Source organism: Canis aureus, chromosome 9 (assembly GCF_053574225.1).
Source record: "Canis aureus isolate CA01 chromosome 9, VMU_Caureus_v.1.0, whole genome shotgun sequence".
In the NCBI taxonomy this organism is placed as follows: domain Eukaryota; kingdom Metazoa; phylum Chordata; class Mammalia; order Carnivora; family Canidae; genus Canis; species Canis aureus.
This window is the reverse complement of record NC_135619.1, coordinates 6,510,565-6,535,570: the sequence shown is the minus strand read 5'-3', so window position 1 is coordinate 6,535,570 and position 25,006 is coordinate 6,510,565. Positions and strand designations below refer to the sequence as shown.

At 43.7% G+C, this 25,006-nt stretch overlaps 1 protein-coding gene and 1 long non-coding RNA gene across 10 annotated transcripts in view; one reads left to right on the top strand and one right to left on the bottom strand.

The window, feature by feature from the left end:
* The window catches only part of LOC144320291 (uncharacterized), a 62,544-nt gene that overhangs the window by 3,143 nt on the left and 34,395 nt on the right, over positions 1-25,006 (bottom strand). For 2 of the 4 annotated variants that reach the window (XR_013385832.1, XR_013385833.1), the window contains one exon: positions 12,000-12,838. This is a non-coding gene — a long non-coding RNA (uncharacterized LOC144320291). Of the gene's footprint in view, positions 1-180; positions 1,527-6,058; positions 6,198-11,999; positions 12,839-25,006 lie in introns of those variants that run through there. The other 2 variants (XR_013385828.1, XR_013385829.1) reach the window with 2 other exon arrangements.
* On the top strand, positions 10,399-19,618 carry HAUS4 (HAUS augmin like complex subunit 4). 6 transcript variants are annotated; one of them, XM_077908597.1, is made up of 11 exons: positions 10,399-10,572; positions 11,594-11,733; positions 12,333-12,387; positions 13,988-14,130; positions 14,223-14,354; positions 14,800-14,934; positions 16,511-16,607; positions 17,309-17,454; positions 17,590-17,720; positions 18,904-18,972; positions 19,136-19,618. In XM_077908597.1, exons 2-11 carry the CDS (start codon positions 11,701-11,703, stop codon positions 19,317-19,319), a joined length of 1,125 nt encoding a protein of 374 aa, XP_077764723.1. In that variant the 5' UTR covers positions 10,399-10,572; positions 11,594-11,700; the 3' UTR covers positions 19,320-19,618. The 6 variants fall into 6 exon arrangements, with proteins under 6 accessions (XP_077764723.1, XP_077764725.1, XP_077764728.1 ...); XM_077908598.1 differs by lacking the exon at positions 10,399-10,572 and adding an exon at positions 10,774-10,964 and having other exon boundaries at positions 13,995-14,130; XM_077908599.1 differs by lacking the exon at positions 11,594-11,733.

Sequence of the window (25,006 nt, the reverse complement as noted above, 5' to 3'; positions counted from 1 at the left end):
CAAACCGCTGCGCCACCCAGGGATCCCATTTTTTGTGTTTCTTAATCAAATATTCCTTTACAAATTAGGTGCCTTGGATAATGTAATGGAGCTCATGATTTTGATGCTTTGGTCTAACTTCTACATTCCTGCAGTTAAAAATGCCAATGTAAAAAAAAAAAAAAAAAAAAAAAAAAAAATGCCAATGTATTCTAATGAACAAATGAACAAGCATGGGGCATATTCAGTTGGCTAAAAAAGTTTACATAGACCAGAATGATAAAAAGTGAAAGGGTGAATCTACTAAATCCTTTTGAAATGCTGCAGATTTGATAAATATTTTAGACTGTCTCTAGGTGAATTGGTTCTAGGCAAATTAATACAATAATCTTATATCCTTTACTCTCTGTTGCTTAGAGTAACATTGGATATGGTGACTCCCGAGAACAGAAATCCTGCGTTTAGGGGTTATTCTAAGGTGGCTGTGTCAGCCAAGCTGGAGTCACAGAGGCCTGTGCATGAGTGTATGAGTGAAAGGGAGAGCTCATATCTATACCACTGACTGCCAGAGGGATGCACTTTTTTTCGAGGGATGAATGTTCTGAAACTAGATGACTTGGTCTACAGCTGAGATTGCTTCTTCTGAATTATTATTATTAAATAAGTGAATTCAGAGACTGGGTAATTTTCTCACCAGGCTGTTTTCTGCGCATGCGAATCCAGACAAGCATGTATATCTTTACGTCCATCCCTTCTTTAACTCTTGGGGGGTCGTGTCCACTTCAACCTTTTGTTTTCTACTCTGATTTCAGCCTCCCATTTGTTGCTGACTGGCTGATTCCTTTCTGGGTCTGCGCTCATCTGTGCCAGCCCTGGAGCTCCCCAAGACTCTGTTCTTACCCCTGGGGCTACTCTCTCCCTCCTTCCCAAGAAAAAACAAGTGCTGATGAGGCCAGGCCCAGGGAAGGCAGGCCGTGGCAGAGGAGCAGCCTCAGCCACCTCATACCACTGGCAGGCTCCCAAGTGTGACTGCGTCACAAGAATTTCCCTTCTTGTTCTCTGGGAGACTGTACATCTGTACGTATTAAAGGTTCTATTTAATATCTACAACTGATAGATACCTGGGGCTCTGCAAAGGAGAGCGCAACAGGTAGACCTTATTTGGCCAACTTACCACCTGGTTTTCATCAACAGCCACTAGGCCTAAGATGGGGAAAGGGGAAATGGAAGGATTACACATCCATTTTGTGTCTCTGGATGAGTCACAGTACAGGGGTCAGGCTTTCACGGCCAACTTTGGCTCTTTGCTCTGGTCAGCCCCATTGACTACAGGCTTGAACGTGGTTTGTGAAGAATAAGGCTGGTGGTGGTTCTCTCTGCTCACTCCTTAGAGACCTGCTTCCCCCTTCACCACCTGGAGCTCTCTAGCCCAGGGAAATGGTAAGATTCCATTTGTAATCAGGATAGAGACTGTCCTCAGTCGAGGAAGTAGAGAAAGCTATTTTGAAGCACGTAAAGCCAGCTGGATGAGGTCCTTGAGGTTGTACCTAAAAGGATATAACGAGAGACGGGAGACCAATAGAACTGAGACAAAAGGATTGGAAAAATCAGGGAGCAAAAGCATTTTCTTGTTTAGAAGGATCTAGAGAAAAAAAAAAAAAATGAAGAAGGATCTAGAGCCCAGAGCTGGCCTGGGGTCATCTGGAGCCCAAATATGAGGGGGCTCCAGAACAGGGATAATCTCTGTTCTCTCCATTCTGCCTCACAGCAAAGGAAGACCTAAGATAGCCTCTGCTGTGCCAATTCCTGTTGTAGACCCCTTGGAATATCCACACTTGGCCCTGGTTGTGAAGAACTGAGGTTTGACCCTGGAAACAAGCCAAGTGACACTGGGATGGATGAATTAGAGCAGTCTAACTGGTGTTTGGAGAGTTGTCAGAGGCAGATTCTGTCCACCTACCCCTTAGAAAGGATCACACTGCCCCATGTGAAGGGAGCCAGGCGGCTACCCAAGCAGGGAGACGTGGGTTAGGAGAAACATCTGCTGAAAGGTGCAGGTTAGGCTCGAATGCTAGAGTTAGAGCCAAGCAGGGTGTGATTTTAGAGAGAACCCAGTGACCTCATTTGACCGAAGGAAGAAATAGAAACTGAGTGATAACAGCACTTTACCCAAGGTCATGCAACTGGAAAATGACTTTCCCACTTTTGAAGACTTAAGAAAGAGCTTATTTCCCCCTCTTCCCTCCTACACCAGCCCTCATCCTCATCACAGGGACTCCCACAAGTAAATTGTAAATTCGATCAGCTCTTCATTATGATAGATAATTAAGGAAAGTTTTAGTGGGAAAGCCAGGGAATTCAAGAGACAATAATGAAAACTTTTGGCTCTTACTAGTGCTTTTTTTTTTTCTTCTTGCTAATTTGAATTAGAAATAACCAAAGCACCTTTAAAAGCACATTAGGAGGGACACCTGGGTGGCTCAGTGGTTGAGCATCTGCCTTCGGATCAGGGCATGATCCTGGAGTCCTGGGATCAAGTCCTACATCAGGCTTCCTCCATGGAGCCTACTTCTCCCTCCACCTGTGTCTCTGCCTCTCTCTCTCTCTCTCTCTCTCTCATGAATGAATAAATAAAATCTTTAAAAAAAAAAAAAAAGGCACATTACAACAAGCAAAGGAAAGACGGCTGCAGGAGAGTCCCTGCCCTTGAGGAGGTCACCGTCTAGCCAGGGAGACAAAATACACACATAAAATGCCTTGAGAAGATTACAAGCAACATGTCACCAAGTGCAAAGTAGTTGAGTGTTACAAACAAAAGACCTAATGCTGCAAGGTACAGATGACAGGGGGAGACTTTGTTGGACTTGGATTGTAGATCAGAAGGTGGCAGCCTATAGACAAATCCTGCTGCCGGCAAATGCATTCTTTGGCCCACTGGGAGTTATTTTTTATAATATTAATTTGAACCCGCATTAAGGAGGAGTAAATGCCAGCTAACAAATGTAGAAAGAAATGATAGAGTTGGACAAACAGCATCTTATGAACTTGAATAAAATTATTGATTCTGGTAAAGTGTATTAATTGGAGTTAAGATGATAAGTGAAATAGTTTGCAGACAAGTGGACATTAACATAGTGCCAAGTAACCCATCAGTTTATGGTCTTGGCCTCACTAACCAGTTGACCAGTTCTGGTGTGAGGCAAGTATATAATCCAACCTAGTGTGTAGTCTAGCTGTGCCCCACTTGTTTACAGGTTACAGTGCCTGTAGCTTACAGTTTACAGGCAGTGCTGGGAATAAAGAAAGTAACAGATGCTAGGAGGAAGCAACTAGACAAACCTAGGAGGGGAGGTGTTCTGCGGGGCAACTGGCCAACTCCCTTCAGTACGATATTTTTTTCTTTTTTTAAAATTTAATGTATGTGCTGCCAAAGTGAGCGCATCTTTTTTTTTTAATTCAACTAACCAACATATAGTCATCATTAGTTTCAGATGTAGAGTTCAATAATTCATCAGTTGCATATATTGCCCAGTCATCACAGCACATGCCCTCCTTTAATGCCCATCACCCAGTTACCCCATCTCCTCACCCACCTCCCCCCCAGCAACCTTCAGTTTGTTTCCAAGTCAGTATGGTTTTTAAAAAATTCAGAACTGCTAGATTAGAGAGACTTAAGCTATCTGATAATGATACATGTGTGATCCTGGATTCCCTATTGGTTTAAGCAAATTGCTATAAAAGGCATTTGGAGTCAACTGGAAAATTTTTTATATGGACAGGAGATTAGTTGAAAGTTTACTGAGATGGAAAGATCAAAATCATTAATAAAACGCCAGTTATGAAACGAGTACAGAGTACTCATATTTTGTTTTCAAAATGTCTATGTATGTATGAAAAGAAAAGATTTGGAAGGGTATGCATTAAGGTGTTAGCAATGGTGATCTCTGAGTGGGAGAGTATGTTTTATTATTGTTGGCCTACATTTTCTATTTTTATACAATACACGTGTACTGCCTCAATAGTAATAATAAGCTGTTACAAATAAAATAACTGGTTGTCAACATTTACAGTTCAGGAGATTTCACATAAAAATCTGGACATTGTACATGAAGAACAGAGTTTCTAAAGTTTTTTGAATCATCAGAAGATCTGTCACCCTGGCCTTACAGTCTCACAAGGCAGCAACTAGTTGGAACCAAGTGATGGCTGCTCCTTTATTGTGTATATTCTCTCCTTTCATTCGTCACAGTCCTTACCACCCTTTGTGCTTCACACACTGCTTACCTGCCTGGCTCACATAGACTTTTGATGATTTGGATGATCCTGATGGGCTCCCCATCCATAGAGCCTCCCATTAATAATCATTTAATAATGATTTAAAGATATCTATAAATTAGTTTTGAAATGTTGCCCAGGAAAAGCATCCATTCCAGAATGACCTATGCCTGGGTTTTTGTTTTGTTTTGTTGTTTTCTTAAGATTTATTTATTTGAGAGCAGCCCGGGTGGCTCAGCGGTTTAGCGCCACCTTCAGCCCAGGGCATGATTCTGGAGTCCCAGGATCAAGTCCCACGTGGGGCTCCCTGCATGGAGCCTGCTTCTCCCTCTACCTGTGTCTCTGCCTCTCATTCTCTCTCTCTCTCTCTCTCTCTGTGTGTCTCTCTCTCATGAATGAATAAATAAAATCTTAAAAAAAAAGATTTATTTATTTGAGAGAGAGAGGGCATGACTAGCGGGAGGAGCAGAGGAAGAAGGAAAGAGAGAATCTTAAGCAGACTCCCTGCTGAGTGCAGAACCCCACTCAGGGGTTTAATCGACTGAGTCATCCAGGCATCCCTATGCCTGGACTTTTCATATGGCAACCCAGTCATGGGAAATCCAGATGTAATATTTAATCTACTTGGCTACCATGGTTGTATACTGTAAATTAGTTTAGCAAAATTTCTGTTGGTAAATGGAATTTAGAAAGTACACTAAATTGCTAACTTCCTCAAGGTTTTGCTCTTTTTTCTTCTTCTTTTTTTTTTTTTTTTTTGCCATAACACCTTAATCTTAGGAGGCATTTCAAAATTTGCAATGTATGTTCTTCCCAAGCATGAAACTCCAAATGCCCTTTGGTTGGCCTGTTTCTCCCACTGGTTCCGATACAGTTTTTAAAGGAGAAAATCTCTTTCATATGCAACTCAATATAAGACAGTGTCATCATCAGGTTAAAATCCAGGGAAATACTTTCATCAGCCTGGCACATGTTTTCTCATTATAGTAGCACACTCAATCCTTATAACAAGAATTGCACACCATGTCTAGCTTTTCAAAATGATACTAGTCTTCTTCTGAATCAATTTCCTTTACTGTCTCATATTCCTTTGGTAAAAATTGTTTCAATCTGTCCCATTTTTTTTTTTTTTTGAGCCAATTTCTCAGCTTTTCTTTGAGATCCAAAATGTCCTATCAGGTCTTATTTATATACTAGTTCACAATGTGTCTCAAAGTAAAAACCGGCTCATTTCAGTTTGTATAACAAAAGTTTCCATGAATAGACAGGCAACCCTTGAAGCCACAAGGGGGCTGGGTTTGAAATCCCCTTGGTATGGTTAAACAATTGAAGAATGGCACATTATGAACATTTGTTCTATAATTTTCATTTGATGCCATAGGTTGATTACATATTTTCTTTATCCACTTGTTTCCTCCTTAAATCATATACTTACAATGGGCATGGAATTTCCTAGCTTAATCATCAATAGTTGTGTCTCTGAATACCTTCATTTTCCAGTGAACACCTTTGAAAATAATTCTAAAACCTCTTGACTGCCTGTAAATTTTATTCCTGAAACTCATTCCTGGGTCCCTAATACAAGTACATTCTTGCTACTTGTCTTTGGATTCTTTCAAAGTGGTATGGCTCTTTTTTTTTTTAATTTCCTAAACAATTGCTCAGTAAAGTGATTCCATAGTCCAATGGCTCTTTTAACATCCTGGCTTTGAAACTGGTTATTTAATCCTAAATTTTCCATGTAAAGCCATATTCTACTCATGTTTTCATTAGTTTGATATATAGATATGTACTAAATACTCACCTGAAATTTCTATCTTTGTAGCACCATTTTGTTTCCAAGCTAGAGTGTGGGAGGCAGAGTCTTTGCAGGTGTTCTCAGCAAATCTCCATCTCCATTCTTCTCTGTAATTCTAAACAATGCAGCAAGGGAATGTCCAAGTCTGAAAGGTTAAGTAAACTTTTTCTCAGGCTCCCATTTGCATTTATCATCAAGTTAAAAACATACACATTAATATTTCTTTAATATTTGATCAAGAGCAATGTCTTCAAGAATGTAGAGCTAGATTGTGGGCAGGAGTTATGCCTAATTTATCTTTCTGCACCCTCCCCGCCAAATCCCTGTAGGAATCTAGCTCAGGAATACTTTTTTTTTTTTAATTTTTATTTATTTATGATAGTCACACAGAGAGAGAGAGAGGCAGAGACACAGGCAGAGGGAGAAGCAGGCTCCATGCACTGGGAGCCTGATGTGGGATTCGATCCCGGGTCTCCAGGATCGCGCCCTGGGCCAAAGGCAGGCGCCAAACCGCTGTGCCACCCAGGGATCCCTCAGGAATACTTTTGAGCATGCTCTTGGCTTTATCATTAAAGAACATTTAAGAAGTGAGTGATTGTATTTTGCATATGGCATAGCAGAATGTGAGATGAACAACACTGATGAAGAGACAGGCCCATAAAGGTCAAGCATTTCACAGAACAAACAAAACTATATAAGGAATTAGCATTGTCGGGGTGGCCAAAATTCATTCCTGCAACAAATAAGTGCCTCTGTATCCTAACCACTGAGATAGGTATGTTAGGGTCATGGAAGAAATACTTCCTTAACTACAAATCCAAACTACTGAAGCTTTTAAAGGGGATTCTGTACTACTTCTCAGCAATAAAAAGACATGAACTTAAATGGATTATTGATACTAGCAACAACATGTATGAATTGCAAAATTATGCTGAGTGACATAAGCCAGACAAAAAAGAGTACATCTTTATTTGATTCCATTTATTTATTTATCTTTTAAAGATTTTATTTATTTATTCATGAGAGACACAGAGAGAGAGGCAGAGACACAGGCAGAGGGAGAAGCAGGCCCCATACAGGGAGCCCGACGTGGGACTCGATCCCAGGTCTCCAGGATCCTTGTACATATTAGGTATGTGAAAATACCTAAATAAAACTTTGTGTGTATTGTTAGTTTTTGTTTTAGTAATAATCTCTGCACCCAATGTGGGGCTTGAACTCACAACCCTGAGATCAAGAATCCCATGTTCTTTCTGACTGAGCCAGCCAGGTACCCCTGTGTGCACATTCTTTTTTTTTAATCTGGCAGAAAAAAAAAAAAGAAGGGGTGAGAGGGAGAAAGAAAGAGAACAAATTCTAGGGCTTCTCTTGCAAATCCTACTTGTTCAAGGACACGAGATGATGTGTGATTATAAGATCTTTTTCAGTACTTTGCTACAGTTTTTATTGCCAAGAGTCTATAGGCTCAATGTTCTAGTCTTATGTAGAACTGTCCTATCCTTCACTTCAGCCAGTCCGATCTAGCTTTCTAGCTTTAGTCCAGAAAGCATCTTGGACTCTGTCTCTGCCTCTGCTTGCTGGGATGTTTCCTCCATTCTAAAGAATCAAAATTTTTTCTCCTTTTAGACCCAGTTAAGATAAGATTGATTTCCTAGTCTTTCCTATCCATTCCTGCAGAAAAGTTTCTCTCTCTTTTTTTAAAGATTTTATTTTATTTATTCATGATAGACACAGAGAGTGAGAGAGAGGCAGAGACACAGGCAGAGAGAGAAGCAGGCCCCATGCACAGAGCCAGGAGTGGGACTTGATCCCGGGTCCCCAGGATCACGCCCCAGGCTGCAGGTGGTGCTAAACCGCTGTGCCACCAGGGCTGCCCAAGAAAAGGTTCTATTCCTTCTTTTAAGTTTCTCAAATATTTATAATCTAAACTGCTCTTTTGACATGTTTTTGCTGCCTTGTATTGTTTTTCATGTGCATGTCTTATCTTCTCAAGTAGATCATGGACTTCCTCAGGGCAGGGACTGGGTCATATTTTTCTGTGAGTCTCCCAAGGCACTTAATACGTGCTCAGTAAGTGTCAATTTTAAAATACCTCACTTTGATAGTCTTTCCAAAGCACTCTCAGCCATTATCTCATTTGATCATTACATCAACACTATGAGATCCGAGGAGCTAGATGCTTAACCTCTGAGCCACCCAGGCATCCCAGGAGGAGCTAGAAATATGTCATTTCTTCCTTCTGACAAATAAAGAACCTGAATCCCAAGGTCACCGAGAGAGAGAGAGAGAGAGAGAGAGAGAGAGAGAGAGAGAGAGAGAGAAATGGAACAGATAATTGCATATGAAAGTTTGATCCAGTTCAAGGCTTCCCATGGCTCTCCCTCCCCCACCCTACCTGAAGACAGGCCTCTGCACCCTTCACCTCCTCATTCCCCAGGTCCTTTAGAGCTGCTTAGCCAAGGCTCGTATAGTACCATATTATAAAACTTGACAAATATGAGACACAAAATTTCAGTCGATTTGTGACCAGCTCTGAGTCACTAAAGCAGGCTGGCTATTTTGTTCCAAGTATCGTTTGTTAGGGACATTATGTCTGATATTAAATGATGCTGCACCACAGAGCTGAGGAAGCATAAATGATTTTTAAAAGCCGTAGAAAATGACAGCACTTTAATATTAAGCATGAAAGGTGGCAGCTGACAAGATGACCAGGGAAATAAAATTTCTGCACTGGATTGCACTATTCCTCTATGTGTTGCTAGTAGAACTCTGTAGTTAGTACTAAAGGAAAAAATGAAACTATCACCCTGCCTGCCTAACCAAGATTCCAGTCTATCAGCTTCTCTGATGCAAGAGATTTGAGAAACTTGGTGTAACTTATTCAGTATCAAATATTATTTTTCAAATAATTCACTTAATAACTACATTCCAGTCATCTTTGAAAAGAGGGTGGAAGTGGTGTCAGAGGTACCTGTCCCCCTCCTCCCATCCAACCTCCTGTTGAGATCCCTCATTGGCTGAAAGCAGTCGGAGAATACAGGAGCCCCGAAGTACTTACAGGTCTACATACTGTGTCAAAAACCAGAATGTGCATCTGGGGGGCAAATGGAAGACATCTAGCTCATTGGTCTAGAGATGCACAAGTGACCCAGACTGGCCAATGAGACATATGGGAAAGTCTGCTGGGTACTTTGGGAAAGATTTTCTTCCCGGAGTGTTACAGAAAGAAGGTTCCTCCCCTTCCTTCCCAATTGGGTTGCTGTTGAGTTGGATGTACTTCTTGGATTTCTGCAGCTACCTTGTGACCATGAGGGAAATGCAAAAAGAACTGCAAAGAACCTTGACCACAGAGCTACTAAAAGGCTTTGGGACCTCCAGCTCCAGACTTATTAAGCAAACAATGAATGCCCCTATAGCTCTTTTTTTTTTTTTAAAGATTTTATTTATGTATTCATGAGAGACAGAGAGAGAGAGAGAGAGAGAGAGGCAGAGACATTGGCAGAGGGAGAAGCAGGCTCCATGCAGGGAGCCTGATGCAGGACTTGATGGGGGATTTGATGGGGGAGGAGGATCACACACTGAGCCCAAGGCCGATGCTCAACCTGCTCAACCACTGAGCCACCCAGGTGTCCCTAAATGCCCCTATAGTTTAAAGAGGAGGCAGGGAGGTAAGGAGGAGGAAGAGAGAGAGCATGAGTGAGAGAGCATGAATAAGGAAGTGTGAGCGAGCAAGCTGAATGAAGGATGACAGATAATGGAGAGGTCAGGGGAGCCTGGGGGAGGACATTAGAGAAGAAGCTGACCCAGGGGGCTGCATCAGACTGAGGAGACTGGTCGGCTCAGTGTGGGCGGCGGGTCTGGGAAGGTTCAGAGGGCCGCTCCGTCGGGTTTAGGCCGTGAGCTGCGACTTTGAACAAGGTATTTCTTTGCGCCTTAGTTTTCCCCTCTGTAAAACGGGTATGATAGCGACTCCCTCGTAGGACACTGTACGAAGAGCCGACACGAGGACGAAATGAATGGCAAGGAAACTCTTGCTTGACGCAGTTCCTGACTCACTGCAGGCCTTCAATAAACAATTATCATTTTCTCAACTTTTGCCCTCTACAAGGGGCAGGTACTCGGAAAAAGCAGCCAAAGAGGCCTTCTCAGCCCCCGATCCAGAAGCCAGAAGCCGGGCTCACCGGCGGTGGAGGACCAGGGCCGCGCGCTCGGCGAGGGGCGGGGCCTGCCGTTCCCGCCTCGAGCGTGGCCCGCCCCCGACAGGCCCCGCCCCCGACAGGCCCCGCCCCGACAGGCCCCGCCCCCGGCTCCCACGAGTCCTCGCGTGTTTCTGCCTTTTCCCCGCCCTCCCTCGCCCTTCCCGCGCGGTCCTCCGGGCCTGTCTTCCCCCCGCCCCAGCGGTGGGCCCGAGTGAGAGGTTCCGGAGCCCGGGCGCGGGCAGGGGGCCGGTGTCGACGCTGCCGGCCACTTCGGCCGGCTCCGCACTGTCTCGGGAGCTTCAGCTGCCCGGTGGTGTGCAGGTTTGCCTCGGAGGGTCGGCGGGCCGCGCTACCGGGAGGAGCAGTGCTGGGAGGGTCCGTCCGGTCGCCCCTGACCCCGGCCGCCGCGGCCGCCCGCGCCCTTGGGAATCCTTGGCTGCCCAGACGGAAGGGAAGTAGGCGCCGGAGAGCCCGCTCCGCATTTTGATTCATCTCGGGCCCTGTAAGGGTCACATCTTGTGAAAATACCTGTAAAACCAATTTAACGTTCCGTGCAGCGTGTAAAGGCAGCTCTGAAGAATTTAAAAGACGCCTGAGTCAGAACATTTAAATGCTGGGGTCCCTGTAGCAGCGCTTTAACACGTCTGAGTGCAGAGGGTGGAGAATCGAGCCTGATTGCCGCCTTCGATCACGCCCTGTAACATTTTAAAAGGGTAAAGAAAGGCACCCCAAGAAAACCCAAGTGGGCTGCGCCCCTAGGGAGGGAAGAATAGCTGACCTTTGAAATTCGGGTTGGTCCTCATTTCTGTGTGCGACATTTGCCTGCCTGCCTGCCGACTTTAGATCGACGATAAACAATTGTTAAAACATTGGGCTTCACTAACTAGTGGCTCTTGTTGAGAAGTCGGTTGTGTTATTAATTCTTGATATCTAAGCCAAGGCAGCATTCATTATCTCCGTTTTGCAGGTGGAAAAAAGTTTGGCACAAAAAAGCGTTTCCCTTAAAACCACACCGAAGGAAACGCCGAGCTGCAAATTAAGTCTTAGCATTCCAACTCCCCATCTGGACCATGTTACAGAATAAATGAGTAGTTACTTTGATGCTACCCATAAAACGAGGGAGTAAACCAAATGTTCTGTGAACTTAAAGTGTTAAATCATAATAACCTTCCATGTCTTCTGCTTTGGGAAGCTCAGCTGCCTTTTGGAGTTTGATACCTTCTGGAGAGGAGTGGGTGGAGCCAAAACAAAACAAAAACGGAAAATAACGTCAAGGGAAAAATTTAGTCTCCAGAGACCAAACTGTACCCATCTTTACTGCCCCTTTGTGTTGCTGTCATAGTTCTCAGTGTATTCCATGTTCTGGCAAAATCACCGGACTGCCGCGTCCCAGCCTCAGCCACATTAACAACGACACCGCGGCCGTTGCTCTTTTGGCACTGACCTCCCATGTCAGTCTTCTTGGCATGTTCTTTCCTCCAGGTGCTTCTTACTGATGTTGTTATGTGAAAATCAGTTGTCGTTCAACTGAATGGTGTGTCATTCCTGAAGGATGATTCTAGAGTTAATGATCAAAGCCACCAACAGATTTTAGATGAAAGGACAAGTTAAAGTAGCTCAAGAAACCATTGTGGAATTTGATAACTGAGCTATTTTGAGGAAAAAAGCAGACATTGACTCCCACCTCCCCTCACCTGCCGCCCCCCCCCCCACCCCCCGCCCTTTTCCCAATTCACTCATAACTGGAAGGCAGCTCAGTTTTAACTTAGACATCATGTTGAGGGGAAGGGAGCATCCTTCTGTTTAGTGAATTGGAAAATTTTCTTTCCAAAGGAGGCTCCTTTTTTGACAGCTTGGAACAAGTAGAAACATTTATGTGCTTAGAATGCAAATTGTTTTGCCACTTAGAAGTCTGCCCATAAAACTTGTACAAGAGCTTGGGATCCAGGGTGTGTGATAGAGTCTCTCCTTGTAAGAGGTATCCCTGTGGTTCCTCCCCAGGTTGTAGACAACAGAAACTTGAACCCAAAGTAGTTTTCTTGGAGCAGCCACCCAATTTATTCACTTTTTGTTTCACTCAGATGGCATCTGGGGATTTCTGCTTACCGGGAGAGGGGATGGAAGTACTCCAACAAGGTAAGGGCTGCCATTTGAAGGAAGTTTGATGACTTGCCCAGAGAGGTCTGATCCAGGCTCTTGATTTCTATAATAAAAAGGATTTATAAAGTTCACCAGTATGGTTTCTCATATAAAAGCCGAAGTTCCTGGGGGAACTAGGATACATGCAAGATTCTTGAACAAACTTGTATTAGAAAACAGATTATATTGGCTCCTGTTAAGTATCGTTTGTGCAGTAGACTGAAGACTCTGGTTGTTTCCATGCTGTATCAGCAGGCATAACCTGAAGAGAAGGGTGGCCAGCACACTCTGTGAGGGCTTTCTTCCTACCTGGGTCTTGAATATTCTCATATTTTGTACTTCAAAATCTCAGATCCTTCTGTAGCTTGAATTCTTTCCCTATCCCAAACCCTTTCTATATCTTGAATCCTTCAAGAACTTGAATCTTCTATATTTTGACCTTCAATGCCTGAGGGGGAGGAAAAAACAGATTTCTTATTTTCCAAAAGGACTTTCTGATGGTCCAAAGAATGAAAATTTGATCGTTTGGTAAGTAGGAGTAAAACAGAAGACCCCAGCAGAAAGTGTGTGGGAAAAGAGATGAAAAGACAGGCACTTGAGCCAATGGAATAACCAGAGGATCTCAACTTCTTGTACTTTTTCTCATTCTTGTGCTGCTCTGAATCCACATGGGTTATTTACCTCTGTTTACAATAAGATTATTTTAAAGAATTTATTTATTCATGAGAGACAGAGAGGTAGAGACACAGGCAGAGGGAGAAGCAGATTCCCTGCAGGGAGCCCAATGCAGGACTGGATCCCAGGACCCCAGGATCATGACCTGAGCCAAAGTCAGACGGACGCTCAACCACTGAGCCACGCAGATGTCCTACAATAAGAATTTAGTTCAGTTTTTCACTTACTCCTAAGAATATACCTTCTTGCAGTCTTGCTTATGTAACTAGAGATCACATCCAAAGTTGGAACTTAACCTGTGTTTTTTCCCCCCCTTTCTCAAGAATTTTAGTTACTGTCTGTGATATGTGAATGAGCCATTTGGAGTACTATGGTGATCCCTACCAAAAGGTTTCTTATTCACGATTCTATGTGTAATACTTTCCAACTTTACTTCCATTTTCTTTTTAAAAACTTTTTTTAAAAATTTTTATTTATTTATGATAGTCACACAGAGAGAGAGAGAGAGAGAGAGGCAGAGACCTAGGCAGAGGGAGAAGCAGGCTCCATGCACCGGGAGCCCGACGTGGGATTCGATCCCCGGGTCTCCAGGATCGCGCCCTGGGCCAAAGGCAGGCGCTGAACCGCTGCACCACCCAGGGATCACCTCTACTTCCATTTTCTAATCTCTTTGTTTCATTAGAGACTCCTTCCCTAATTCTTGATTAATATCTTTGTGTATATATATATAAATGCTTATTACCTTGAGTATTGCCTCTAGTTTATTTCCGGGTTTTTTAAAACATTTCATTGGATATAGAAAACTTCCCTACCAAAAACCTAGGGGTTTTTTGGAAGTGAGTATTAAGCTAAGAGTGATTCTCAATTATATATGATACCTTCTTTGCTTTTTTTTTTCCCTTTTGGGGGGCATCCCATTAAGTATGTAGCAAACAGCTTCCTCCTTGTAACCTGAGTGAAGAGGATCTGTTACAGAACCCATACTTCAGCAAACTGCTGTTGGGTCTCTCACAACACATGGATGAGAGTGGCTTAAGCCTTACCCTGGCAAAGGAGCAGGCTCAGGTAAGAGCCTCGGGAGGAGGGATGATAAGAAGAAGGAAAAATCTTCCAAGAGAGAGAAAGAGGTTCCCACCTGGGATTTTTTGGTCTTCTAGGCATGGAAGGAAGTTCGACTGCATAAGACAACATGGCTGAGGTCTGAGATTTTACAGAGAGTCATTCAAGAGCTGCTTGTGGACTATTATGTGAAGACACAAGACACAAATTTAACTTCTGAGGACAAGAAGGTGAAGCAGGAGAGAGGCAGTAGCAGTTGGTTACTAGCTGCAGGAATGACCAGACAAACTGTGGCTTCACCTGATTGTATGCTCTGGGGGGAAAGAGGAGGTTCAAGTTAATGTTATCAAAGAAGAAATGGACTGGGGGCACCTGGCTGGCTTGGTGGGTGGAGCATATGATGCTTGATCTCAGGGTTGTGAGTTTGAGCCCCATATTGGGTGTAGAGATTGCTTCAGAATAAAATCTTTAAAAAAGAAGAAATGGACTGTAGTTACGGGGAAGAGTTGGGTGTGTTGTCAGAGTTTTGAAAAGATTGACAGGAGAAGGCACTGGCAGCTGAAAGGGATAACATGTTTGAGGACCTTGAAAATGTATGAAGAACTGGTTTATGAGGATGGAGATGGTGGAGTGGGAGAAGTTGAATAGTAACCCCCTTTTGTCTTTTATTCTCAGTTTCATGAGACACTTGAACAGCGGCTACTCGTGACTGAACTGACACGACTATTAGGTGCCAGCCAGGAGAGGGAAATGCCTCCACTGCTAGGGCTGGAGAAGACGGATCTTCTGGAACTCATGCCCCCCTCAGAGGTTGGGGATGGGCAGATATTGGGACCAAAGAAGTAAAATGGCTTAATTTCTCCCATATATTTAAATGTTTTTTTTTTCCTTTTTTACACTTTATTATTTTTGTAAAAATGATCTACATTCATGGGGGCCAAACTCAAATAAATTAGAAAAATGTTACACACAAGAAAGTAAAAGCTGAAATACTAGTCTAGAAATAAATACAGTATATTATATATAGCTCAACATAAATGGTATTATAGCCTCCATGCTTATAAAGTGAATATAATATGTTTTCACTTAATATATTTTGGATTTTGTGATGCCTGGGTGGCTCAGTGGTTGAGTGTCTTTCTTTGGCCCAGGGTGTGATTCTGGGATCGAGTCCGTGTTGGGCTCCCTGTGGGGAGCCTGCTTCTCCCTCTGCCTATGCCTCTGCCTCTCTCTCTCTCTCAGTCTGTGTCTCTCATGAATAGATAAATCTTTTTTTTTTTTTTAAAGGAATATGCTGGTTCATATGTGTGTTTGCCTTTGTAGGATTATTTTCCCAATTACCGGTTCTCAAAGTAGGATCACTGGTCAGAGGCTATATACATAAACATATTGGTACATATTGCCAGTTCCCTACCTTTTCTTTTTTTCTTTCTTTCTTCTTCTTCTTTTTTTTTTCTTTAAGATTTTATTTATGTATTCATGAGAGACACAGAAAGAGAGGCAGTAGTAGAGTAGGAACAGGATACAAAGTACGCCACCGGTTCCCTACCGTTTCATCAACGTGGGATTTTTTTTTTTTTTTTAAGATTTTATTTCTTTGTGAGAGACACGGGGTGGGGAGAGAGAGAGAAAGGCAGACACAGGCAGAGGGAGAAGCAGGCTCCTTGCAGGGAGCCCGACATGGGACTCGATCCTGGGTCTCCAGGATCATACCCCGAGCTGAAGGCGGTGCTGAACCGCTGAGCCACCTGGGCTGCCCAACATGAGATCTTGACCATCATTTTATTCTTTGCGGATTTGATAGGCTAATAAAAATGAATCTTCTGGGGATGATTCATTTTTATGAATCATTTTAAACACTGAGCCACCACTGTGTGGCTCAGTGTTTAGCACCTGCCTTTGGCCCAGGACATGATCTTGAAGTCCCAGGAACGAGTCCCGCATCACACTCCCTGCATGGAGCCTGTTTCTCCCTCTGCCTGTGTCTCTGCCTCTCTTTGTCTCTCTCATGAATACATAAATAAAATCTTAAAAAAAAAAAAAATCGGGGCAGCCTGGGTGGCTCAGCTGTTTAGCGCCACCTTTGGCCCAGGGCCTGATCCTGGAGATGCAGGATCGAGTCCCATGTCTGGCTCCCTGCATGGGGCCTGCTTCTCCCTCTGCCTGTGCCTCTGCCTCTTTCTCTTTCTTTCTCTCTCTCTCTCTTTCCCTCTTTCTTTCTCTGTGTCTCTCATGAATAAATAAAGTCTTTAAAAAAAAATCTTCCTAATGTCTCTTAGATGCATTTTCGCTGGTTGTCTTTGAGATTGTTATCATCCTGTACTCATTGGCTGGATTTTCCTAATTCTAAAGTCTATTTGGATCTCTCTTGCTGCTGTGGCTATAGGATTTTATGTGGATGAGATCTCGACTCCCACTGGAAGTGGAGGAACAGCTCAAGAAGAAATGTTTCACCCTGCTCTGCTATCATGACCCCAATTCAGGTGAGTGCTGGCACTCTTCTGTTCACAGAAGCTGATCTTCAGGGTACCTGGTCTACTCTTCTGAGAATAATATATTGAATTTTATTTTATTTATTTATTTATTTATTTATTTATTTATTTATTTATTTATTTTTAATATATTGAATTTTAGATTTGGGACAGAAGCTAGGAAGCTTTGGAGATGCTTATTTCCTTGCTGGTAGAGTACGAGCAAGGAATTATGTGAGAGACTCCTATTATTCAGTAAGGTACCAAGTGTCCTCTTGCAGCAGGGAAGGTTGAGTTCATTCTTCTTAGGAGAATTGGAATGGAATGGGGAAGAAAGCTCAGGCTTTATCTTCACTTCTATGACTTAAGAATTAAGGGCCAAATCTGGAACTTTTTTCCCCAAAATCTGGAATTAAAGGTAAAAGTGAGGGGCATGTGGCTGTCTCAGTCTGAAGAGCATGTGACTCTTGATCTTGGGATCATGAGTTTGAGCCCCATGTGCAGTGTAGAGATTATTCAAATGAATAAGTAAAATTAAAAATTAAAAGTAAGAGTATAGAGAACTTTATGAGAACTGGATCATTTTAACAGGACATCAGAAAAAAACCTGAAGAGAATTTGTAGGGCTAGAAATCCATTAGCGTACTGATAAATGGCCTTTTAGGGCAGTAGCAATTGGGTTTTCCTGTCTAGTCCTCTGTCTCTTTGCCCAGATTCAGACAGTGAAACCTTGAAGGCAGCAAAGGTGTGGAAACTGGCAGAGGTCCTGGTGAGTGAGAAGCAGCAATGCCAGGATGCCAAGAGCCAGCAGAAGGAACAGATGGTGTTGCTTGAGAAGAAGAGTGCTACCTACTCCCAGGTTTGTCACAGCAGTGGGACAGCCTCCTCTTTTATCCTGGCCCCAGGGGCACTTTTGGGGAAGCCAGAGATTTCTGATCTGCATTCTTTTATGCTGACTTTTGTTTTTGCCCTCTTCCTACCTCCTGGAGCTCAGGTGCTTTTGCGCTGCCTTGCCTTGCTGCAAAGGCTTCTTCAGGAGCACCGGCTTAAGACCCAGTCTGAGCTGGACCGTATCAATGCCCAGTACCTGGAGATCAAGTGCAGTGCCATGATCCTTAAGCTGAGGTGAGTTCTATGACCCTTGTGGGTCTAGGAAACTCTGTCTTCCACACTACCCCCTCCAACCTTCACCCTCATCTCCCTTTCCTCTCTGTCATGCCTAACATTTTATGGGTTTTCAGTTAATGCTACACAGCAGTATGAGCCTTTGGATTACCCAGAAATGTTCAACAATCTTTTTTTTTCTTAAAGATTTATTTAGTTTGAAAGAGAGAGAGCACACAGTGGGGAGGGACAGAGGGAGAGGGAGAGAGAGTCCCAAGTGGACTCTGCACTGAATGTGGAGCCTGATATGAGGCTCAATCCCATGACCCTGAGATCACAACTTAAGCCAAAACAAAAAGTTGGATGCTTAACTGATTGTGTCACCTAGGTGCCCCCGTTCAGCATTCTTGAATCTTATTTTATTTTATTTAAAAAAAATTTTTAAAGATATTCTTTAGGGACGTCAGGGTGGCTCGGTCAGTTGAGTGTCTGCCTTTGGCTTGGGTCATGATCCCAGGGTCCTGGGATTGGGCCCCATGTGGGGCTCTCTGCTCGCTGGGGAGCCTGCTTCTCGAACCTCTCCCTCTGCCTGCTGTTCCCCCTGCTTGTGTGCTCTGTGTGTGTGTCAAATAGATAAAACAATTTTTTTTAAATAAAGATTTGGGACACCTGGGTGGCTCAGCCAGCAATTGAGCATCTGGCTTCAGCTCAGGGCATAATCCTGGAGTCCCGGGATCGAGTCCTGCATTAGGCTCCCTGCATGGAGCCTGCTTCTCCCTCTGCCTGTGTCTCTGCCTGTGTCTCTCATGAAAAAATAAATAAAACCTTTAAAAAAATAAATAAAGATTTTATTTATTTGAGAGAGAGCACAGGTGAGAGGGAAGGGGCAGAGGGAGAGAGAGAAGCAGACTCCCCACTGAGCAGGGAGCCCTATGTGGGGCTCAATCCCAGGACCCTAGGATCATGACCTAAGCTGAAGGCAGGCAGACACTTAACTGACTGAACCACTCAGGTGTCCCTTGAGTCTTATTTTAAAGCCTTCTGAAGTAAGTGCTTTCTTGTGAGATACATTCCTCAGGAATTCAGAGGTTGCTTATCCTGTCACTACTTAGCCCACTTCTTGACCATGGGCAGGTACTCTGCGTCCTGTTCCTAACTCTACTACTATCAAGACCCCTCAGCCTTTCTTTCTTCCCTCTGTCAGGATGGAGGAGCTAAAGATCTTGTCTGACACTTACACTGCTGAGAAAGTAGAAGTTCATCGTCTCATCAGGTGAGAACTCCCAAGGGCCTGGTCCAGCTACTCAGAACTGGTTCCACACTCTCCACACTCATTCATTTTAATGTGTTCTTATATACTTTCTGAGCAGCCAGATCCTTATATGGTATCTTGCTTTTCTTTTACCTTGTAACTTGCTTTTCTCTTGGGCATATAGGGACCGTTTGGAGGGGGCCATTCGCCTACAAGAGCAGGACATGGAGAAGTCCCAACAGGTTCTGAGCACCTATGAGGTCCTTGGGGAGGAGTTTGACAGGCTGGTAAAAGAGTACACTCAACTCAAGCAGGCAGCTGAGAACAAGCGCTGGGCCCTCCAAGAGTTTAACAAGGCCTGCCGCTGAGCACTGGCTGGGGCCTGTCCGGAGGCGGACTTCTGCACGGGCGCTGCCTCCCCACTTGCTGCTGAAAGGACCACCACCACCTGAGGCCTGCTTTCATTCCGAGAGTGTGGGGACACTTGCTTGAAACACTGCAGTGGGTCAGGCACTGTCCTGGTTTTTATTCCTTGTTTACAGTGACTGAGTCTCTTCTGGGAAATGGAGCAGATTTATATAATTCTGTGTGTAGCTATTTGTCAGTGTCAGCCCTGCATTATATTTGATTATCTCCTGAATAAAGTGATGATGCTTCCTTTGGGCAAGGGTGAAAAAAGAACATCAAAGATTAGGTGGGCTGGGAGGGAAACCAAGGTGATCTAGACAAACAGATGTATAATGCTTATGCTAAGAGTGGGAGGTAGGAGTGCCTGCCCACCTGGAGTCTTACAGGCTTCATTCTTGAAGAGCAGACATGGCTTAAGTCTGGGCTTGCTCTTTTTTTTTTTTTTTTGTAAATATTTTTTTTTGTAATTTTTATTTATTTATGATAGTCACAGAGAGAGAGAGAGAGAGAGGCAGAGACACAGGCAGAGGGAGAAGCAGGCTCCATGCACCGGGAGCCCGATGTGGGATTCGATCCCGGGTCTCCAGGATCGCGCCCTGGGCCAAAGGTAGGCGCCAAACCGCTGCGCCACCCAGGGATCCCTGGGCTTGCTCTTGAAGAACTGTAATATCCAGAGGAGTGCTGGATGCCAAGGCGGGTAGGGGACTATCCTGTTGCTACGGCTCTCAGTGGAGCAGTTGTAATAAAGCAGCAGGGCATCGAGCTCTGTTACAGGAAAGGGCACAAGCCACTTGTGTTTGAGGTTCCCATTGGTATGATTTGAGCATTACTTTTTTCTTTAAAAGCAGAGATTGGGATGAGATTGCTCCGAGGAACCAAGTTTCACAGTCCACTTAGCTTAGAACAGGGCAGGGCCCTGCTGGCATCAGAGTTAGTCAATATTGCTTAGTTCTATACTTTTTCTTTTCCCCAACAGTTTTTTAAATTTTATTTATTTATTCATGAGAGGCAGAGAGAGGGGCACAGACACAGGCAGAGGGAGAAGCAGGCTCCATGCAGGGAGCCCGACGTGGGACTCGATCCCGGGTCTCCAGGATCACACCCTGGGCTGAAAGGCGGTGCTAAACCACTGAGCCACCCGGGCTGCCCTTCTCCAACATTTTTAGGGTAAAGTTTCAAACCTATGGAAAAATTAAAAAAATAGTACAATAAACACCAATAGTCTTAACAACCTAGATTCAACAATGAACATTTTGCTTTTCTCTCTCTCTCTCTCTCTCCTCTCCCACCTCACCCTCTCTGTATAGATTGATAAACATATTAGTTATACAGACTTCTTTCTTCTGAAGCCACTTTATATAAGTCTCAGATGTGCTATTTCATTCCCTAAAGACTTAAGCAGGCAACTCCTAAAAATAAGGGTATTCCTCTGTATAACTAATTATTATACCTAAAAATTAATAATTTCACAATGTCTATTATCTAGGTCATATTAAAATTCCTGTAATTTGTTTTCTTGGTGTAGGTTCCATTGAAGTTCTGGTTATTACATTTGGATGTTAGGTTTGTTTTTTCTGTTTCGTTTTTATGTGTTTTTATTTTTTGATAGGCCCCATGCCAAATGTGGGGCTGTGAACTCCCAAGATTGAGAGTCATATGATCTATATACTGAGCCAGCCAGGTGCCCCTGGATGTCAGGTTTCTTTAATCTCTTTTGAAATAGAAAATTTGGGATCCCTGGGTGGCGCAGTGGTTTAGCGCCTGCCTTTGGCCCAGGGCGCGATCCTGGAGACCCGGGATCAAATCCCACTTCAGGCTCCCGGTGCATGGAGCCTGCTTCTCCCTCTGCCTATGTCTCTGCCTCTTTCTCTCTCTGTGTGACTATCATAAATAAATAAAAAAATTAAAAAAAAAAAAAACCTGTTTGAAATAGAAAATTTTTCCTACTTTTTTTTTTAAGAGAGGAGAGGAGGGCAGCCCCGGTGGCACAGTGGTTAGGCGCCACCTGCAGCCTGGGGTGTGATCCTGGGGACCCAGGATCGAGTCCCACATTGGGCTCCCTGCATGGAGCCTGCTTCTTCCTCTGCCTGTGTCTCTGCTTCTCTCTCTCTCTGTGTCTATGAATAAATAAATAAAATCTTAAAAAAAAAAAAAAAAAAGAGGAGAGGAGCAGAGGGAGAGAATCCTAAGCAGACCCCATACCCAGTGAGGAGCCCAACACAGAGCTTGATTCCACAACCTGGAGATCATGACCTGAGCTGAAATCAAGAGTTGGACACTCAACCAACTGAGCTTCCCAGGCACCCCACTTAACTTGTTTTTTTTAACTGATACTAGTTTTGGGTTTTTTTTTTTTTCCTTGAGAGGGAGAGAGAGCACAAGCAGAGGGAGAGGGAGAATGAGCAAGGAGCATGATACAGGGCTTGATCCCAGGACCCTGGCATCATGACCTGAGTGGAAGGCAGATGCTTAACACACTGAGCCACCCAAGTGTCCCTGAATTTAGTTTTTTTTTTTTTTTTTTAATCCAGTAAAAAAAAAAAAAAAATCCAGTCTGGTTACTTTGTAGGATGTCCTATTGTCCAATTGTTTCCCATTGTTTCCCAGGGATCCCCCAATAAATAAAATCTTAAAAAAAAAAAAAATCCGGCAGCCCGGGTGGCTCGGCAGTTTAGTGCTGCCTTTAGCCCAGGGCCTGATCCTGGAGTCCTGGGATCAAGTCCCACATTGGGCTCCCTGCATGGATCCTGCTTCTCCCTCTGCCTGTGTCTCTGCCTCTCTCTCTCTCTCATGATTAAATAAATACCATCTTTAAAAAATCTCAAATTAGCTTTTCCTGATATTTATTAGGGCATTCAGCATTTCCTCATTTAATTAAGTACTCCTCTTACACCATAGTAGGTTATGGTATTTGAAATAATAAGGATAATAATTAAAAAATGGACTCTGGGGCAGCCTGGGTGGCTCAGTGGTTTAGCACTGCCTTCAGCCTAGAGCGTGATCCTGGAGACCCAAGATCGAGTCCCACATTGGGTTCCCTGCATGGAGCCTGCTTCTCCCTCTGCATGTGTCTCTGCCTCTCTCTCTCTCTCTCCTCTGTATATTCTCATGAATAAGTAAATAAATAAATCTTAAAAAAAAATGGACTCTGTCCTCAAGGCCTACAACTTAATAGTAGACACATAAAAACAGTCTAAGCATATAAAGTAACAGGAAATACAAATAAATATGGTTGAAAACCAAGGTAAGTGAATCAGGAGTTATAAGGTAGAGCCTTAGTAGGGAAGAAAGCTTTGGTTCACTTTAGAGGTAAGTTTTGGGTGGCATTTTGGAAAAAGTGACAAAGAAGAGAAGGGGTAGTACGTGAAGGTACAAGGTTAGAAATGAGAATCATGCACCAAGGAAAGCCTTCATCTTAAATGACTGAAATTTGAGAAGAATATCCCATGGTTTCAGTCAAGTCTCTGGAGAGCTGGGGTCTGAGAAATGTTTAGATTTCCAACTACTGAGAAAGCAAAATGGCTTCCAAGGCAATGGTTCCCAGTCCTGGCTCCCTAAATGACCTGGAGTTGGACAGCTAGCTGTTTCTTGTTTCCCAAAACCCAAATAAAACAGAACATTTGCCTGTAACAGTGCTGCCCAATAAAAAAACATTATTGGCTTAAACAAAAAATGTGTTTTGTAAAAAAAAAATTCAAACAAAATAAATATGTAATAGTAAAAAGTAGATTTACCATACCCCCTGAGGAGACACACACAAACGTGTACACACGGAACCCATTAGTCCAGTCCACTACCATAGAGTAGCCAGAGTGATTTGGTGAATATAATGCCAGAGCTTTTTCTAAAGATTTGCAAACATATATATAGCAATATTAGGTTATAATGTTGGAATATGGCCACATCATAATTTAACCATCCCCTTCATGATAGATATTTAGATCGTTTCCAGTTTGCCTCATTACAAAATGCTTAATGCTTGCTCAAGTGTCTTTGTTTGTTTGTTTTTTTTTTTTTTTGGTATTATAGAAAATCAGTATATTCTAGTAATTTCATGAAAAAGTGAACTAATTACTCAGCTTATGAATATAGTTTGATAGAAAAAAGTATCTCAAAACTGTGCCATGGAGGTAGAAGAAGGAACACAAGGGGTGTTCAGTGCTCTTTGAAGGGGGGACCCAGTGGTTTGTCTTTGTCCTCTCGTCCATCACAATGACTAGAGATGGTAGGTTCTCAGGAGGTGCCCTTCCCCTGAGCTGTTGGCTATTGGGGAATAGGTGAAAAGGGGATTGGAGGGCCAGCAGAGGGGCTGGGTGACTGTGACTGCTGGAGGTTAGTGTCTTGGACTTCAGTTGCCCTCACTTCCCCTCACACTTTTCAGAAAAGATTTACATTTACTGCCTCTCCTTTCTTTCACAGGCATCTCTCTTCACTTGTCTCTTACCCCATCTATCCAAGAACCCAGTCTTGCTGATTCTTCCTCTATAATGCGCAACAAGATAAATCACTTCCAGAGCCTGGGATAGGGTTGTTCTCTGTAAGGAAACTCTGGGGCTCTTGAACAAACAAAACCTGTTCCCTCAAGGTTCTCAATGAAGGATGGCTATCCAATGGGATGCCTGGGTGCCTCAGTGGTTTAGTGCCTGCCTTCAGCCCAGGGCATGATCCCACATCAGGCTCCCTGCATGGAGCCTGTTTCTCCCTCTGCCTGTGTTTCTACCTATCTCTCTGTCTCTAATGAGTAAATAAATAAAATCTTAAAAAAGAAAAAAAAGTATGGCTCTCCAGGTCTCTGAGGCAGCAACCCTTCAGTCTTCCTCAGCCAGCATAGAGAAATCCAGCACCCCCTAGAGGCCTGTCTGATGCTCTCCAAAGGAGAGGGGAATCCCTGAGGGCCAGCCTCTCTGTGGGGCCCTTCACCCCACCAGTCTCTCCACATTACCCATCTTGATGGATCTGGGCTACCTTTCATTAAAGGAACTGATAGGTCTCCTATCTCCAGATAGAGAAAATAAAAGGAGTCCACTGATAATGCACAAGATTAGTAATCTGTAGAAGTAATTTACTATGAAAAGTGGTTTGTATTCAGTGGCTGAGGTCTAGACTAAGTAGCTTCTCTGGTCTCAAGAAAATACAACTGAAATTTAGAAAGACCTAAATGTACCAAGCCTGGCTGAAGAAAGAACATATAATCAAAAGTAGGGGGTGCCTGAGTGGCTCAGTCGGTTGGGGGTCTGCCTTCGGCTTAGGTCATGATCCAGGGTCGTAGGATACAGCCCTGCATCAGGTTCCCTGCTCCACTGGGAGCCTGCTTCCCCCTCTCCCTCTCCCTCTCCCTCTCCCTCTCCCTCTGCTGCTCCCCTTGCTTGTGTTCTCTCTCTCTCTCAGATAAATAAAATCTTAAAAAAACAAAAAGAAAAAACCTCTTAAAAAATAATCAGCCCAGAATTTATCCAGAATTTGGATAAGAGTTATCCAAAGAGCAAGATCAGGGCAGCCTGGGTGGCTCAGCGGTTTAGCGCCTGCCTTCGGCCCAGGGCCTGATCCTGGGGACCCAGAATCGAGTCCTGCATCGGGCTCCCTGCATGGGGCCTGCTTCTTCCTCTGCCTGCATCTCTGCCTCTCTCTCTGTGTGTCTCTCATGAAT